The sequence below is a fragment of the Gigantopelta aegis genome, chromosome 10, assembly GCF_016097555.1.
Source record: "Gigantopelta aegis isolate Gae_Host chromosome 10, Gae_host_genome, whole genome shotgun sequence".
Classification (NCBI taxonomy): domain Eukaryota; kingdom Metazoa; phylum Mollusca; class Gastropoda; order Neomphalida; family Peltospiridae; genus Gigantopelta; species Gigantopelta aegis.
The window spans coordinates 84,265,036-84,285,714 of NC_054708.1; the positions used below are offsets into that span (position 1 = coordinate 84,265,036).

General features: G+C 36.0%; 1 protein-coding gene across 1 annotated transcript; it reads left to right on the forward strand.

Annotated features, from left to right (window-relative positions):
- The first annotated feature begins 3,250 nt into the window (after positions 1-3,250).
- Positions 3,251-16,547, forward strand: LOC121384564 (LIM/homeobox protein Lhx3-like). Its single transcript, XM_041515021.1, has 4 exons — positions 3,251-3,582; positions 8,792-8,994; positions 13,982-14,278; positions 15,881-16,547. The coding sequence occupies exons 1-4, from the start codon at positions 3,386-3,388 to the stop codon at positions 16,171-16,173; spliced, it is 990 nt and encodes a 329-aa protein (XP_041370955.1). The 5' UTR covers positions 3,251-3,385; the 3' UTR covers positions 16,174-16,547.
- The last annotated feature ends 4,132 nt before the right edge of the window (positions 16,548-20,679 follow it).

Below are 20,679 nucleotides of genomic sequence, written 5' to 3' on the forward strand. Positions count from 1 at the left end.
CCTAACCCTAACATATCTGTTTCTGGGATTAATAAACTATTTTTAAAAAATGTCCTTAGAACTGTAATCCCATTCCACTACGTTTTTAAAGTTTTCACGAAATATTGTAATGAATTATAAAAAAAACCTCAAAAAAAAAGAGAAAGAAAAAAGAAAGAAAGAATTAAGGAAAGGGATAGTGACTATATTAAAATCTGCTATATTTTACAACTGACATTTTAATAAAACTGCAGGCGCGTGTACAGAAAATCCTGCAGGCTGGGGTCTAGACTGTGGCGAGCGAAGTTTCTAGGTGGTGGTGGTGGTGGTGGGTGGGTGGGGGGGGGGGGGCGGGGTTGCTTCCCCGGAATATATATTTAAACAAAAAATTCACTTTAAGCAGGAGCGTTCGATCCCCGAAACGAACTCCAAATATGCAATAATTAAACTTTTGATTAATCTTTTATAACTACAACCCTTCAGTGTATTTTATAACAAATACTATTATAAAACCATATGAATATGAAAACGAACAGATGGTGTTTAGCCTGTTGGATTGTTGTAGCAACAGCAATACGATAATGTATGCTCACGCCTTTTGTGGATAATAAATATGGAATAAACGTGGGGACAAACAACAAATACCCGACCGGCCTGTTCCGATGGTTGAATAAGCTCTCGACCGAACTAATCAGTTCTCTTCTAAACCGTTAGTCCATGCCCTCTTAGTGTTACGCCTTCGGATTGGATCATTTTCTGGGTAGTCGAATCGGATTGGTTCATTTCCAGACAGACCCCGTCTGTGCCCAGTGGCAAAGCAACATGCAGATAACCGGTGTTACCAATTTAAATGTCTGGTAGGTGTCTGGAAATTCCAATATATAAATTTAGACGAAACAAATCTGGACGCAAACCGTAAACAGCTCCGAAGTTTCCTCGACAACTGTATAGTGGTATCATTTATCAACTTGTTCTCGACTTTTACTGTAATATTTAGCCATGATTAATATAAACGGATCTGATTACTCGAGCCCGGGGGTCGGGACTGCCGCCTTACCAACGTCATCATCACTTCCAGGGGAGTCGGGCTTTATTGGCACTGCCACGAACCAGACCGGTAAGTTAGATATTTTGGAATACATGTATATATCTACGGAATGGCACTAAATTGGGGTGGGTGGGCTTGGAATGAACTTGTCCAGACATTTTGTAAATGCTCAAACATGGCACGAAAGTTGGAAAACATTTTCAGGAGAAGCTTTTTCCCTAAACATCCAATCTTTGTCTAAAAAAAAAAACCCAAAACAAAACAGCCCCCAAATTATTAGCCCTAGTCACAGAGTCTATCGACATTTGGACCCCATATCGGATGTTCGTGTCGATTAACTAACCAAACACATAGAAACCATATTATTCGTTATTGAAGGTGTCGCCCATATATTTGGTGGATTTAGTGTTTTAATTTGATGTTAATTTTGATCTGTATTTGATATTATACTTAGTGTTTTGATTTTCAAAATTAGTACGTGTACTCAAGTAATATATATATATATATATATATATATATATATATATATATATATATATATATATATATATATATATATTACTTGGGTACTCGTACTAATTTTGAAAATCAAAACACTAAGTATAATATCAAATACAGATCAAAATATATATATATATGAAGTCTGTCAAAACCGTTGGAAATATTTCTTAGTATGGATTTTTTTTAATTAATCAATTAATTATACATATAAATACTTTTTGAAACACTTTTTACTTTCAAAGAACTGTTCACATTTGTAGCTGTCTTAGTCGCGGTAAAGAAATTACAAATTTATTATAAATAAATAATGCATGAAGGTGATACAATTCATTAATTAAACAAACATTTTCGTGAAATATGTTTAATATTAGAATGTTAGAAATACAACATTGAATATATCTAGAAAGAAAAACATATCTAAACTTTCTCATAAAATGACAACGTTGATAACAAAATTTTTATATACATGTACATGTTAAATATAATACAATACATTTGAGTTCTGATATTCTTTTAAATTTAATAATGCCAAGAAAAAAAATCAATTTTTTAAATTCACTCTTTGAGTTTTTACTGTTCATGAAGCTCAGTTTTAATAATCAGTTTAGCTAGATATTAGAAAATGAATAGTTTGTAGTTGTTTTGGAACTTTCGATTATCACTTTTATAGTTTTCAGTTATATATATATATATATATATATATATATATATATATATATATATATATATATATATATATATATATATATATATATATATATATTTATTTATTTATTTATTTAGTTTTTAACTGTACATGGAAATATTATACTGTTTTATAGTGTCTCACAACATTTAAAAAAGTGGATTGTATATTTTGGTTATTTTTATAGTATATTTTATGTTTTAATAATTAAAAATAAAGACCTAAAATTAGTATATTATCAGAATAACACTAATATTTATTATAAAAAATGCGACCAGGCGGTAATAATACATACAGTTGGATTTAATATTTTAGTATCATTTAATTTCAGTTTGTGTTCTTTTAATTACATTTTATTCGTCATGTTAGTGTAAAAGACCCACAAAAAATAACAACCCCAAAAACACAATAAAAAACGACAACAACGTTGATCAAAATTTAATGCTTCAATTAAACAAGTATTACATTTAATGCTTAGTAGGCTAATTTCCCTGCTTTAATTTAAATGATATTATTAGGTTTATTGTTTTATAAACATCGATATAATCATCTTAACAAATAACTAAAATTATTATTAAACAATTATAAAATATTAGTGTCTGACACGATTTGATAAATGTTTAAGTTATTATCTTCCTATGGAATCTACGACAGTGTTTATGAAAATATCAAGTACAGTGTTAAAACACATACCTTATTGTAAACCACTAGCTGTATTAGCTTGAGAGAAATTTCGTTCCATACAATTTTATATTAATTATTTTTATTTATTTATTTATTTATTTATTTATATTTATATTTATATTTATATTTATTATTTGAAATATTTAAGGAAATATCGCCTATTTTTATACTATCTCAGTTGTACAAATGTCAGTATCTTAAATCAAAATACAAGAACTAATTTAAAAGTAAAAATAAAGAGACAGGGAAACAGACAGACAAGGACAAGATACGAAATATTCAATTCTTCTATATCATTATATATAATACAAAATTATTTCTCTTTTTTTTTGTGTATGTGTAAATGTTTTATGTGCTCCTCTCCTTTTTGTTCTGTTCATAACCTAGTGAAATAAATTTAGAGTTGACAAACATCCCTTTGACTTTGCTTTGTACAGATATACGATTATGTTAACGGTTTTGTGGTTCATATTTACTTGTCAGTGACTATGGCAGTGTTGTTTATCTTTGCAGGACCTCCGCTCTGTACCGGTTGTGGTCAGCCGATCCTCGACCAGTTCATTATCAGGGTCCAAGGACGTCTGTGGCACGCGACATGTCTGCGGTGTTCCGCTTGCAACACAACTCTCACGGGTACATGCTTCGCCCGGGGTTCCCAGGTCTTTTGTCAAGAAGATTTCATTAGGTAATATACAGATAATGTTATTATATATTTACTTAACAACCCACCTACCCCCCAAAACAACAACAACAACAACAAAAAACCCACCTGAAAAGGAAAGAAACATAACAAAAAACAAATAAACAAAACCACAAAAGCATCAGAAACAGAAATGTATTAACCCCCGCCAACCCCCCCCCCCCCCACACACACAAAGACGCCCCCTCCAAACATTTCTATATTCAAAACTTAAAACTATGCGATCAATTTATACAAGAGCCATTTGTATACATTATTTAATTATCGTTCCAACCAGTGCACCACAACTGGTCAAAGACCATGGTATGTGCTTTCCTGTCTGTGGGAAAGTGCATATAAAAGAACCCTTGCTGCATAAAGAAAATTGTAGCGGGTTTCTTCTGATGACCACGAGTCGGAAATACCAAATGTTTGACATCCAATAGCCAATGATTAATTAATATGCGCTAGTGGTGTCGTTAAACAAAACAAACTTTAACATTATTCAAAACTATAATTTAATTTTTCGAGACTACCGAACAAAAACAGATAGTATTGCATACTAAAATAGTTTTAATGTAAACATTGCAGTATAAATATTCAGGCAAATACTATGTCTGTTAGTTCAATTAAACCATAAAATCACTACTTTTATGTGTCTGTTAGTTTAATTAAAGTTTAATTAAAGCAGAAACTCACTACTTTTATATATCTGTCAGTTTAATTAAAGCAGAAACTCACTACTTTTATATATCTGTTAGTTTAATTAAAGTAGAGACTCGCTACTTTTATATGTTTGTTAGTTTAATTAAAAGAAAAATTCACTACTGTTACGTCTGTTTGTTTAATTAAAGCAAAAACTCGCTATTTTCATAAATCTGTTAGTTTAATTAAAACAAAAACTCACTATTTTTATGTCTGTTAGTTTAATTAAAACAAAAACTCACTACTTTTATATATGTCTGTTAGTTTAATTAAAACAAAAACTCACCACTTTTATATATTTTATATGTCTGTTAGTTTGAAATCGCAACGTTTCAGAAACCTTTCAGTATCACAGCGCCACACAAACACACACGCACACGCACACGTGCGCGCGTGTGTATGTGTGTGTTCTGTATTCCTCTTGTGGAGTGTTTCGGTATGTTTTACTATTGATGATGAGATTTCATAACTCCATGAGGAGTGGCCTTTATATTGTTTATTTATAATGTTTCTCATGTTTTCACTGTGTATATATTAGGTGAAAATTCTTTACTAAAATATCTGTCTGTCATATACATGTGTACCTTGGAAATTAGGGTCAGTGACGTCAGCGATTATTATTTAGTGTATGATCATATGTATATGACTTGTGTTGAAGTCGTTAAACATAATTATTACACATACAAATGTATATCTTGTTCTATGAGTCAATGTATAGAAATCCTAATCTTCCTAATAAAATGGTTTATGTGAAACATTGCAATATAAATATTCGAGCAAATACTACTATTAGTTCAGTTGTAAACATTGTAACACTGAAAACGTTAGAAAAAAATGTTCTAAAATATATTATAATGCTAATGCTATCGTTTCCAAACAGAAAGACATGTTGTAATGTTTAAAATCTTGCTTTAATTATATAAATCCCTTGCGCGTGCTGTAACCTCACCGTGGTGCAGGGGTGTAACATTCTCTTTGAGAATGGCCAATACAGCACACATTGAAGTTTAGAGTAAAATTCAGTATCCGTAAAATTCTGTGATATTTGTACTTGTATTTATGCACAGTTCTTTACACTGTTTTTGTTTAAACCTTGAATTTTTATATTGATGTTGATCATCACTTTATTTATTTGCATTACCATAGTTTGACACCCAATAGCCGATGTATTTTTCGTGCTGGGGTGTCGTTAAACATTCATTCATTCATTCATTTTATAAACATTTTTATGTGGTCTGTGTATTATAGTGTTGGCTGGATAAATCTGTTTAATAGATTTTGTTTTTAACCGGTTACGTATTCTAGTAACATTTAACATTCATCAGTTCTATTATTTTATTATCATGCTATAAAAAGAATCGCTGTTATTTTGGTAAAAAACGAGTGTAATAAGTTTAGTTTTATTGTTTAGTCCAACTATGCATGTTATCCGAATTATAGCCCGGGAGTGGCAAGTTGCTCCGTTTAGTAAGATATCAACACATACACACCCGACACACCGTGTCCTCTTCTTCTTATTCCTCCTTCGTCACTTCCTCCACTTCCCTCATTTCGTCTTCTTCGTCTTCATTGTACATTCTCAGACCATGCCAGTTAAGAGCCTAACTTATTTCAAATATGCATTGACTAGCTTGAGGTTGCTAACATCTCCACAGTTTCACTTTCAGTTAAAACCAAAACCAAAAACATAAGCCCTCCCCCACCACGACCACAAGGATATAATATAATATTGCTTGCTTGCCGCACACGGGTGTCTGCAGTATGATACATGACACAACTGGTATTATACAATGCACTATATTATACATATTATTATTATACAAGGATATTTCTCCATTGTATTTTAATTGTTGAATCTTTATGCATAATTTATTCAATGTTTTTCCTTTGTCACACTGAGATGTCATTGAACATTCATTAATATAATTCAATTTATACCTATAGTCCGTTCCATCCTCCTACAATTTTTAATTTTATTTTTTATTTTTATTTTAAAAATAATTTCAGTTTAGTTTGACTTAATAAGAAGAAAGTAAAAGTGTTTAGGAAATAACAAGAAAATACTGGTTTCGTTGATCATTTAGAAACCAATCGGCTCATAAATAAATAAATAATTTGTAGTAAATTCCATAGTATGAAAAAGGCGTTCCCTGTGGGTTACTGTTGTGATACGATAGTTAGTGTGCAAATATACTAATTTGTTTTATTTTGAAACCATATAAAATCATATAACACGCAAAACTAAATTCAACAACAAATTACTAACATAAACGAAGATTTACCTTTTCAAAAGTAAGAGGTAGATATCTGAATACATTTTACTGACTTTCACTAAGTGTAACATTTCGCTATTTTGACATGTAAATAACTAAAATTAATCATCTTTGCATAATTAACTCAAGAATAAGAAAATTGTAATATATTTCTACTCCGAGTAAACGGTGCTTTCTTTAACAATCCTTGGCGAAAAATATATAATAATTAATATATTATTCAGGTACAGTTATGATTACTTCTTGCAGTGTTGACGAAAACATTACATACAAGTAGGTGTAAATGTTTGTAGGCTGAGTATGGCATCAAAATACAATACAGTAAACAGCAAATAAATTTCAGTTTGACTATTCTTCTTTTTGTGGGGGTGGGGTGAGTGGTGGTGGTGGTGGTAGTGACGCATGTGCAGAACATTATGCAAGCGAGTGAAGGCTTTAGGGTGTTCAAAAAAGATATATATATATATATATATATACATATACATATACATATACATATACATATACATATACATACATATATATATATATATATATATATATATATATATATATATATATATATATATATACATACATACATACATACATACATACATACATACATACATACATACATACATACATACATACATACATACATATATATATATATATATATATATATATATATATAAAGACAATTCACCAGAAGTTTAGTTGATTTTTTAAAAAGGTTTGAGACTGATGTTATTAGATATACTGAAACCTTTATGATGTTGGCCCGTGTAACTGAGTAATAAACAAACACACGTGAAAAAAGATCAGAGAAATAGGCTGATCACGAGAATATGATATTTTTATATAAATGTCGGCAGGCAGTTAGACACTGGCGACTACACATCAGAAGTCTCGTTAAACGCCCACCTGGCTTGGCTACTCGGGTATATCGCAGACGTCTCAATTCCCACAGCTGTCATATACTTCTCTCTCCCGCCAAATTTCACGTCTGCTTTAACGCAATTCACAACAACGTCATGATTTTGTCACTAAACAGTTCGGAGGTAAGTTTCGTCTTTAGACGAATCAGATATTAGCTGGGATAGGTCGAGTGAGAGAGAGATAAACAAGATTTGTATAAATCAGATATGACCGTGTTGTCACAGAGACATTATACCGAGCTAGACTTAGTGTCCCGTGGTTTATGGCAGTGTTGGGGAAGAAACCAGGTTCATTGCTCATACCTGGCAGAAGACGATTCCCTTTAACAGGAGCTGGCTGACCGGTAACATGTATTCTAGCTGCGAGTAAGATTTCAGTTAATGTTCGTTTTGTTTACTGACACCATTAGTGCACATTGATTCGGTAATCATCGGATGTTGAGTGTTGAACATTTGGTAATTCTGACTGGGAGTTTTCAGAGGAAACCCTTTACATTTTCTACTATTAGAAACGGATCGTTTATATGTACTTTCCCTGCAGACAGAACACATTATAAGTACGCGTTTGTACATAGAAGTGCATTGTAGATATTAATCATATTTTTAATACTGAATTCAGTTTTTATCAATTCAGGTGTGTTCTTGATAGGTAGTGTGTAATTCGCTGTAAAAAATGGAACGATGCATTTTAAATCCGTCAACGATTTAGAAATACATCGTTTGTAAGTTTCTGATAATGTATATACATATTTGAGAGAAAATTGCTTTGGCTGTTATAGTGGCTTGTTAAAAACCTCCGTAACGTAAATATAAACTTAAACTTGATATATTACAAATAACCTAACTATTTTCTTAAAGATGATATATGATACGTGGTGTGTCCATATACATGTATTATTTAAACAAGTTTGCTACTGAAACCCTCCTAAAGCAGATATTATAAATTTAAACATATAATATATTAAAACGTAATGGAACTGTTTTGTGATGCGTGCTATTTGGCAACCTTCTAAAGCAACCATTATAAACCTTTACTAATATCAAAACGTGACGGCACTATTTTGTGATGCTTACTATTTGGCGATCTTCTAAAGCAGCCATTATAAACCTTTACTAATATCATCAAAACGTGACGGCACTATTTTGTGATGCTTACTATTTGGCGATCTTCTAAAGCAGCCATTATAAACCTTTACTAATATCATCAAAACGTGACGGCACTATTTTGTGAGCTTACTATTTGACGATCTTCTAAAGCAGCCATTATAAACCTTTACTAATATCATCAAAACGTGACGGGACTATTTTGTGTTGCAGACTGTTCGGCGCGCGGTGTGCGGGGTGTGGCGAAGGGATCCCCCCGTCAGACGCGGTTCGCCGAGCGCACGAGAACATCTACCACCTGACCTGCTTCACGTGCGTCGTGTGCGACCAGGAGCTGAGGACGGGGGAAGAGTTCTTCCTCAGGGACGACGGCCGCCTCGTGTGCAGACCCGACTACGACAGGGCCAAGAGCGAGGGTGAGGACTTAATCACTTTGAACCTATTTTCGTGCTTATATCTAGCTCAATCATATTCATGTATTTACTTTGTTTGACACCCAATAGCCGATGTGTATTTAAATCAATCATTCATTCAATCAATCAATCAATCAATCAATCAATCAATCAATCATTCATATCCAGTTGAAAGTCAATCACTCTGTTCTTGGCAAACACGAGCTGCCTGGGCTGCTCTCCAGGACCATGGGTTAGTGATTAGTTGTTAGTGACTAGGAACATGAAACAATATTTGCGTGCCTATTATCCAATGAAGATTGAGTCACTTTCATCCTGGGCACAACCACTGACCTCGCCAGTGACTGTGTCCGAGACAGCAGTGGTTAGTGAGACAACAGTGGTTAGTGAGACAGAAGTAGAAGTGGTTAGTGAGGCAGAAGTAGAAGTGAATAGTGAGGCAGAAGTCGGTGTAGTGACAGTAAACACCCAGCCACTGAACCGTTATAACTCGTTCTGGCGAGTCGGCACCGGGATACGAACGCAGCAGTTAACTGAGGTCTTTCTGGGGTGCGGGTTTGACTGCCACTATATAAATTGTATAATATAGGTATGTCAGGTGATACTTCATTTGAAGTCAAAAGGAACTTGCACCGTAACATGTTTAATGTGGCTCGATATGGCATTATGTAGTTCCAGTCCATGAAGCACCACGAATTACCCCAACTCATACTGTGGCTTACCCATCTGAAACAGAAGAAGAAACCCCGACAAAGATTTAATTGATTAGTCATATTCCCCCCCCCCCCCCCCCCACCGTCCCCGACCCGAATTAACTTGCACACGGCTATGGTAACCTGTGCAATGAAGAGGTAACCTATACATTTTATTATTATTATTATTATTTTTATTATTATTATTATTATTTTTTTTTTTTTTTTAATTGGGGGGGGGGGGGGGTGTGTGGTGTGTGATGACAACCAGACGACACTGATGATAATTATGACGGCCATGATGCTGCTGATGGCAGATTAGTTTGGCGTCAGAGGTAAATGACCCCCACTCCATTAATAAGGGAAAGTTCTCGTTCTAATTTAAAAGAAATAGCCCAGTGAGCCCACTAACGGGGATCGATCCTAGACCGCCCGTGCATCAGGCGAGCGCTTTACAACTGGGCAATCTCTCGCCCCTACCCCTCCCCCACCCCGTTTAAAAGTCCTGTTTCTGTAGTTGGAGAAGGCTTTGTATCACTGTGACTGACTTTTGTTTATTAGGACCCCCTCTAGTTATTTTATCCTAGTTACGGTATTCAGCTACGTCCACTTTCACTGGCCATACACAAATATTAACATGGATAATCAGTCAACTGTACTGAATGCGTGACGTCACGGCAGAAAGGAGAATGCGGTATTTGTGGATGGAGAAACCGACACAATAATATTGAGTAATAAGATATAAAAAAATTCACACCATCTAGAGAAAGACATTGTCCCTTGCAAAACAGTCATTTGGTAAGTGATTGGACATGCAGCCATTGTGATCACGACTGGACACCTGCGTGTAAATATCTTAGCAAACGGTCAGAGAACAAGCCGAGATTTCACCAGTCTCATAGAGGTGTGACGCTGCTAATGCCCCGACACAAAGGCGGAATTTACTAACAGATTAGGACCAGACGTCTCGATTGCACTCGCAGTTTTACGTTTTTAACTGACACGCTAATAAATACTCATTTACAAATAATTATGAGAAAATATTATCTGTATGAATGATAAAGATTAAAAAAACCATATTAAAAGTCATTTCATATTGCTTTTGGTTAAAATTTGGAATACGTTAAAATAGGTTAAAAGCTGCCGTTTCAACCACTCAAATAGCTCCTTACATTTACTTTCTATGAACCGTTGCAAACCATGCGCCAAAATTACTTAACGCAAATTGCGCAAACTATTTAATTTTTCTTACTCAATCCTACGGCACGCAGTATATTGGTAATCCTTGTACGTTTTAACTTTCTGAATCTTGTTCTTAACCATATAGGCCTATGACTAATAAAAATATATTTTAGGTATTTTCATATAATTATGTAACCCCTATTCAAACTATATCTCGTATCCTTATAGAGATTCCAGATGGCATTTTAATATTAATATTGCCCACAATTTTACTTCACTTTTATACGACTGGACACTAAAATATAATCCACATTTCCCCTTTCTACCTATTTTAACACCTTTCTATATATATTTGTTTTATTTTATTTATTTGTTTTATTATTTATTATTATTATTATTATTATTATTTTTTTTTTTTTATATATTATTATTATTATTATTATTATTATTATTTATTTATTATTATTATTATTTTTTATCATTATTTTTTCCCATTCTCATTGTTTTTACATCCATTGACTTGTGGGGGACGGGAGGTAGCCCAGTGGTAAAGCGTTCGCTTGATGCGCGGTCAGACTAGGATCGATCCCCGTCGGTGGGCCCATTGGGCTATTTCTCGTTCCAGCCTGTTCATCACGACACTGGTATATCAAAGGCCGTGGTATGTACCACCCTGTCTGGGGGATGGTGCATATAAAAGATCCCTTGCTGCCAATCGAAAAGAGTAGCCATGAAATGGCAACAGCGGGTTTCTTCCCTCAATATCTGTGTGGTCCTTAACCATATGTTCGACGCCATATAACCGTAATTAAAATGTACTGAGTGCGTCGTTAAATAAAACATTTCCTTCCATTGTCTTATGGATGCTAGTTGGGACGATTGTTAAAAGTTAGGTGATAGGAAGAGCTAGGGTTTTTATACTTAAGATTAGTCATAGCCCTAATCACATAGTTCTATCCGGGCTCACCATATAGTTAATATGGAGGCGATACCATTCATCAATCTCCAACAACTAACAGTTACATTTATGGTGGAGATAGTGGATGGGAGGTCCTCCGACATAAATACCCGATTAACCAGCTATATTATATATTGTCAATATTCTAATTGTTTACGTAATCATTTGTAGAAACCTTTTTTAACCTTTTGCATAAACCCTTTTTAACTTCCTTGTAAATAAAGTTTGTTTAACCATCATTTAAGTATCATTTATTTATCGAATCATTTGTATAAACGTTTTTAATCTCTTTTTTCCTTAACACTTCTCGACCTCTCTCGTTCTGAGTACATTTTCTGGCCCTGGTTGTGCTCGAACATTAAATTGATATAAGCACGTTAATACCCGACATCTGATCTGACCGTCATTTGTTGGCGTACATACATACATACCTACGTACATACATACATACTACGGGACATTTTAAAAATTCAATAGTACCACAAATACACCCGTCTACCGACCCTGACCGGGCTGCTTGTGTTGTCTTGCAATTGCCAAGCGCGGGCGGTCCCTTCTACCCATAGGCGTACGGGCTCCCATTTTTGTAGGGAGGCAGGCTGGTTTTTGCTTGAATTAAAAAACCCCACCCCAATCTGAATGTGCACGTTAAACCTTGACTTGACCTGACCTGAACATATTTATTAGGTCCTATTTTAGTATTTAGAATAGATTATCTGTACTTCTCAGGTTTTGATTATTTGTTCTGTATGTACCAATTTTTTTTTTTTTTTTTTTTTTTTTTTTTTTTTTTTTTTTTTTTTTTTTTTTTGCTGCAACTTTAGATAAACCACAAAATTTACCAGCAAAGTAAGAGAAGTGTTAATAATGTTTCTTTTTTCCCCTCCATCATCATCGTCGTCTTCGTCGCATTTGTTCTTATGATTAGTAATGTTGTTATTATTTATTCTTCTTCTTCTTTTCCTCTTCCTTCTCCCCTTCCTGTTTCTTCTTCTTCTTCTTCTTCTTCTTCTTTTCCTCTTCCTTCTCCCCTTCCTGTTTCTTCTTCTTCTTCTTCTTTTCCTCTTCCTTCTTCCCCTCCTGTTTCTTCTTCTTCTTCTTCTTCTTCTTTTCCTCTTCCATCTCCCCCTCCTGCTACTTCTTCTTCTTCTTTTCATCTTCCTTCTCCCCTCCTGTTTCTTCTTCTTCTTCTTCTTTTCCTCTTCCTTCTTCCCCTCCTGTTTCTTCTTCTTCTTCTTCTTCTTCTTCTTCTTTTCCTCTTCCTTCTCCCCTTCCTGTTTCTTCTTCTTCTTCTTCTTTTCCTCTTCCTTCTCCCCCTCCTGTTTCTTCTTCTTCTTCTTCTTCTTTTCCTCTTCCTTCTTCCCCTCCTGTTTCTTCTTCTTCTTCTTCTTCTTCTTCTTCTTCTTTTCCTCTTCCTTCTTCCCCTCATGTTTCTTCTTCTTCTTCTTCTTCTCTTCCTTCTCCCCCTCCTGTTTCTTCTTCTCTTCTTCCTCTTCCTTCTCCCCCTCCTGTTTCTTCTTCTTCCTTTCCTCTTCCTCTTCCTTCTCCCCCTCATGTTTCTTCTTCTTCTTCTTCTTCTTCTCCTCCTCCTCTTCCTTCTCCCCCTCCTGTTTCGTCTTCTTCTTCTTTTCCTCTTCCTTCTTCCCCTCCTGTTTCTTCTTCTTCTTTTCCTCTTCCTTCTCCCCCTCCTGTTTCTTCTTCTTCTTCTTCTTCTTTTCCTCTTCCTTCTCCCCCTCCTTCTTTTCTTCTTTTCCTTTCTTCTTCTTCTTCTTCTTCTTCTTCTTCTTCTTCTTCTTCTTCTCCTCCTCTTCCTTCTCCCCCTCCTGTTTCGTCGTCTTCTTCTTTTTTTCCTCTTCCTTCTTCCCCTCCTGTTTCTTCTTCTTCTTCTTCTTTTCCTCTTCCTTCTCCCCCTCCTGTTTCTTCTTCTTCTTCTTCTTCTTCAGACTTCTTCTTCTTTTCCTCTCCCTTCTGCCCCTCCTGTTTCTTACTCAGACTTCTTCTTCTTCTTCTTCTTTTCCTCTTCCTTCTCCCCCTCCTGTTTCTTCTTCAGACGTCTTCTTCTTCTTCTTCTTTTCCTCTTCCTTCTCCCCCTCCTGTTTCTTCTTCAGACTTCTTCTTCTTATTATTATTATTATCATTATTATTATTATTTGTAAAGATGAGGACCAGGAGGTGGACATGTTGAGAAGGTCAAGGACGTATATTTCTGAGCAGCAGGCGGACTCCCTGACTAAGGCGTTCAACTCCTGCTCCAGACCCTCGCGGGAGATGCGGGACAGTCTGGCCGCCGACATCGACCTGGATGCCCGGGTTATTCAGATCTGGTTCCAGAACAGACGGGCCAAGAGCAGACGAGACCGGACCGATTCCTTCCACCAGGATCCGGTTTGGACTGGTTCCTCCGTAGATATGACGGAACTTCCGGTTGGGTTTCCACTGCCGATCGTCAATGAAGGTTGGTGACATGGACTGATTTATAATAACTGCTCGTTTATTTATCATACCTGCTCGTTTATTTATTATACCTGCTCGTTTATTTATAATACCTGCTCGTATATTTATCATACCTGCTCGTTTATTTATTATAGCTGCTAGTTTGTTTATCATACCTGCTCGTTTATGTATTATACCTGCTCGTTTATTTATTATAGCTGCTCCTGTATTTATTATATCCACGAGTTTATTTACTATGGATCATTTTTAAAATGAGTATTCCACGGCATAATACTATTATTACGATTACATTAACAACTGATGACGCTTCTACCTCTTTTAAGCAACCACCCGTTTCAGGAGATTATCTTATTATGTTATTAACTCGTTCGATATATTTACTCCATACCCATAGGTGTACGACACAAGGGGCTGGGGGAGGGCTGGCGACACCCCACTCTAGGACCAGCAGTCTTCTCATAGGTTGTGTTCAATATATTTACTCCATACCCATAGGTGTACGACACAAGGGGCCGGGGGAGGGCTGACAACACCCCACTCTAGGACCAGCAGTCTTCTCATAGGTTGTGTTCAATATATTTACTACATACCCATAGGCGTACGACACAAGGGGCCGGGGGAGGGCTGACAACACCCCACTCTAGGACTAGCAGTCTTCTCATAGGTTGTGTTCAATATATTTACTACATACCCATAGGCGTAGGACACAAGGAGCCGGGGGAGGGCTGACAACACCCCACTCTAGGACCAGCAGTCTTCTCATAGGTTGTGTTCAATATATTTACTCCATACCCATAGGCGTAGGACACAAGGAGCCGGGGGAGGGCTGACAACACCCCACTCTAGGACCAGCAGTCTTCTCATAGGTTGTGTTCAATATATTTACTCCATACCCATAGGCGTAGGACACAAGGAGCCGGGGGAGGGCTGACAACACCCCACTCTAGGACTAGCAGTCTTCTCATAGGTTGTGTTCAATATATTTACTCCATACCCATAGGCGTAGGACACAAGGAGCCGGGGGAGGGCTGACAACACCCCACTCTAGGACCAGCAGTCTTCTCATAGGTTGTGTTCTTTGACATTTTATTATTATTACTTGAGGTGGATACTTGTTTATTGTAACGAACTGTGTGATTGGTTGCTCTTAACGTGTGTCTTATTATTATGTTACATGTAGTGTGCATGTGGATATTAGGGCCCCAAAACAAATTACGATCCCCAGTAAAGTGCTATCATATACACCCATGGACATATCCACCTATATTGAAAGTGAAACTGTCTTATTACAGAATAGGTCGTTTTGTGTTACATAATGAGTATTTATTACACACTGGGTCGTTTATTACAAAATGGGCCTTAACAGATGGGATTTATTATTTAACACTCCATGTTTGACATTTGTTTGTTTGATTAAATAATTTAATATGGCATCGTCAAACAAACATTTTTATAAAAGCTTTTATTATTTTATTGTATTTCTATTTCCTGAAATTCTTACTATTTAGTTGTTGATCATATTGAATATATTTATAATGTAGACATAATAATTTAACAATTCATGTAAACATTATTCAAATGTTGATTGTTTTTAATTTTACAGCATACCCAAGAACAAGACCAATTCAAACCACAACAACCAATCAGCACCCCACGACATCAACTTCCGGCGAAACAAGCGCGACTTTACCGTGGAGCTTTTCTCCAGAAATGTGGTCGGTAGATTTCGTTCCTCCAAATGTTGATCTTGAACCCTCGGACATTAAAGATGGCGAAGTGTGTCCCAATAAACGTAGTTTCCCATCGTGGGCGGGGCAACAGCAGCTGACGTGTCACAGTGAACCAACCAATGGAAACAGTCAGATGGATCTATCGTGGCTGCACTGTGCTAACTGAGAGTTAAATCAACGTCATATACAAACGGGGAATTGTAGACGTTGGAAGTGTGTGCGGTGGAAGGGAGCGCGTGTCTCTCAACACTTAAGAATATGCATTGTTTTCCACCCTCCCCCACCATTCCAGTTGAAAGTCGAAGTGATAAAGAACTAGCTCCACCATTTGCTTTCGTCTTTTGACACTGATATGGATATTGCCTATTTAAAAGGCAATGCACAATGTTTTCACGCACCATCCAAGTCATTGTCTCTATGGTAACATACGATTGTGTTGTATATCCAGGACAAACCTAATGTCTCATGAACTATATTAGTAGGTTCATGTTTATAGAACATTCCAACATACGGGTTGTAATATTTGTATTAAGTGATGTATTAATAATAATAAAAAAAGAAAACTGTATTTATTATTATTTGTTTAATAATATATACGTGGCACAAACTCTGTTCCTATGTCAGGGAGGAATCCACGATTTTGTAAATGGGGTGGGATAGGAAGGTTATTGTTGTGCTAGGTGCTTGCTCAAGTAAGAACCATAGACAATGTTGGTAACGTGAAGTTTCCAACCGAAATGGGAACTTACATTTTGGTTCATACAGCAAAAATAAACAAATAAATGTATCAATAAATAAACAAACAAATAAATACTCAGTAACTGAATAATAAGTCTGAAGACCAAATTGTATCCATTAGTACTGTACAGCCAGAAATACTACCCAGAGCACTACGGGGTCGTGGAATTCTACATTTTATAAATATTTCAATTAATTATTTTCGTTGACAAAAATACCCAATCTCTCTGTTATCTGTTATCAGTTTATCGATAACGTCCCTTTCTGTGTAAATCGCGCGTTTTCCTTTCAGTCAACGTGGTATGTGCTGATGTGTCTGTGGGAAGGTACAAACGCATACAAACGATCTGATTAGTGACTAAACAGTGCAATAAAAATGTATCTGCACAAAGCAGTCAAAAAGATGTGTGCATGCCCCCCCCCCCCCCCACACACACACTTTGTAGCAGCAACGATGTTTTTTAAATATATTTATACATGTACACGACCTTGCCTGTGCAGATATATGAACAGGAAATAGAAACAACAAAGCAGTTAGTTCTGTTGAAAATAATATCTTTGCACAAGATAGAGATAAAGGGATGATTTAACAAGCCGATTAAATTAATCATGACTCTAGTATCTCTATTAATAAGTTTCAAATAAACAACAATAATAACATCACATATCGTCTTAACCCCCCACCCCCCCCCCCCCCCCCCCCCCCCCCCCCCCCATGAAACTGCTATGGTGCTTGAACAACATAAGACGTCGTCTCAATAAACAGTGAGTTAGTTGAGTTCCACTAATTATTTTGTATTGTGACTTTTTTGTGGACAATGCTGCAGTAACATATTTCGTCTGCTAAAAACCCCGAATACACAAATAAACAATACACAAACACAAAACAAACAAACAAATTATCAACAAAAACAGGTATTCATGTAATTATTTTTAATACAATTATCATAAAGTTATTCTGTTGAATGACATTTGGTGAATTAATTTAGTATTTTTAGTTGAAAAGGGAACAAAGTGGAGATATGAATCGCTACACAGAACTGGGTTTATCCTGATCAATTGCCTTCTTCAGCAATAACGGGCTTGTCACCAGCCGGTGATATATTTCTGATACCTCCCCTCGTCTTCATGGCATGTCTAATTTCCTTATTAACTAAATCAAAGTCTGTAGATCTTGCAGTGAGTGTTCTCGCTTGTGAATAATTTTTCAAATTAGGTTTCACCTGTGAGACCTTGAAATCCACGCCAGCCATTCCATTACCCTCGGCGTTAGACAGGATCTCGAGATCACGTTTAGTTTTCTTGCTGATGTCTGGGGAAGTCTGTGAGACCTTGAAATCCACGTCAGCCATTCCATTACCATCGGCGTTAGACAGGATCTCGAGATCACGTTTAGTTTTCTTGCTGATGTCTGGGGAAGTCTGTGAGACCTTGAAATCCACGTCAGCCATTCCATTACCATCGGCGTTAGACAGGATCTCGAGATGACGCTTCATATTCCTGTTGACAGTATCAAAGTTTGTAGATCTTGTAGTCAGCGTTTGCTTCGGGGGAGATCTTCCTAATTTGTGTGTGTTATCTTGTGTAACATTGAAGTCTACATTGGACATTCCATTACCTGTAGCATTACCAAGTATCTTAAAGTCACGTTTCGACTTCGTTCTGCGATCTGTAGATGCAGAAATCTGTGACACGTTGAAATCCACACGTGACAATCCATTACCTTTAGCATTATCAAGTATCCTAAAGTCACGTTTCGCGTTTTTATTGACGTCTGTAGATGCAGATAACTGTGACACGTTGAAATCAACACGTGACATTCCATTACCATCAGCATTATCAAGTATCTTAAAGTCACGTTTCGCCTTCGTTCTGCGGTCTGTAGATGCAGAAATCTGTGACACGTTGAAATCCACACGTGACATTCCATTACCATCAGCATTATTAAGTATCTTAAAGTCACGTTTCACGTTTTTGTTGACGCCTTTAGATGCAGATAACTGTGACACGTTGAAATCAACACGTGACATTCCATTACCATCAGCATTATCAAGTATCTTAAAGTCACGTTTCACTTCCTTGTTGAAACTTGCAGATCTTTTACCCCCCACTTCCTTCACAGGAGTAGTTTCTAATTTGGTTTTCGTCCCTGACACTTGTGAAACTTCGAAATCCACGCCAAACATTCCATTACCATCAGCGTCAGAAAGAATCTCGAGAAGTCGTTTTGAATTCTTGTTCTCGCCAACATCCGCAGATCGTTCAAGTTGTGTTTGTTTTGGTGAATTTAACAAAGCTGGTACATCAATTGACGCAACATAGTCTGCACCAACCTGAAACATAGTTAAAAATCACACCATTAATTTAAATACGAACTTACGACATACTTAAAATCATGCCGTCACGCAAATACTAACTTGCAACATACTCAAACATCACAATATTCATGCAAATATTAACAGCTGGTGAAAGTAGACTGCATGATGCTTTAGGTGTTCATTCTAGAACAGGCAGTTGATTGAAAATGTTGTTAAGTGTATTGCTAAAGTGATTGATGGTTCACTGTATAGCTATGATGCTCCAACATTCTGAATTGTAAAACCCTTTTAGAATTAAAAAATCATCACACACTGGAAAAAGTAACCATTATTGAGGATGCAAGAATATTTACGACGTATTATATTTCAAATGCGCAATTTAAATACGCAAATCAAAATTATATTTAAAAAAAAAAAAAAAAAAATCAGAATAAAAAAAAACTTTTTTTTTTTTTTTTTTTTTTTTTTGTTTTACATAAAGTGATCGCGAAAAAAGATTAAAAACATATACAGTGTACTACCTTTTCAATGCATCAAGCATTCCATGGCTTCAATACAGACAAATCCACATACGTTTATATTTTGATACTTTCATTTATTATGTTGAGACAAATTTGTAGTTTTTGTTACAACCATGTGAAAAAATTACACCACATTTACTTATCAAAAGCAAAAAGGTTCCTCATTATGGACACATACCTAAATTTAGTCCAAGGATGTCAGGCACCAGTGTGTGTGTGTGTGTGTGTGTGTGTGTGTGTGTGTGTGTGTGTGTGTGTGTGTGTGTGTGTGTGCTGTCAATGTATTGTATGTACAGCAGTGATTTAGGAATCCCAGCTCTGACACTACTATGGTTTGTCATGTGGGAAAATTCATAACCCAAAATAGCAAAAAATAAATAAATATTAAAACAAACACACACAATTTCTTAACGGCCAGGTCTCACACGTAAGCGAAAGCGCAAAGTCAAACTTCTTAAAATTAGCATTTCACGCATTATTTCCCCGAATCACCAAATTCTCGCAAACTCTGTCTAAAGTGAAACCTCCAGCAATCACGCCAAAGACCATTAAAGGGACACACCCTAGTTACGGCTAGTTGTTAACCATTACGGCGTTGTTTTTCGCTATTAAACCCATTTTTTTCACAAATAAAATTGCACTTTACTTACTGTTTATTATTTAGAATATACATTTCCATTCACCTGAAGTGTTTTTTGGTAATCCTGGTAATCCTGGTGTTTGTAATACCACAAAACGCATTTTTCGTATTTCTGAAAAACGGACGCACGTTTGAGAAAAAACCGTTGAGCAGACAAGGTCTAATCTATTTTTAGACGGGATATTTCCATTTCAATGTCACAGACGTTGGTATACCACGTGACCGTTATCATTTTGGTTCGGTTTGTTTTCTCGTGCACGGTTCGCGCAATCAACATCCGATTTGTTGTTGTTCATTTGTGAGATTTTTCTTCACAGTTCGTGAAAATTTTCAGTAACAATAAAGTTCAGACAAGTAAGTGTCTCAATACAAAACGTTACAAACCCTTAAAACCAATAATTTTGCTAAATCCTACGATATCTGGAGAGAGGATACAACCAGGACAGAACAGTTGG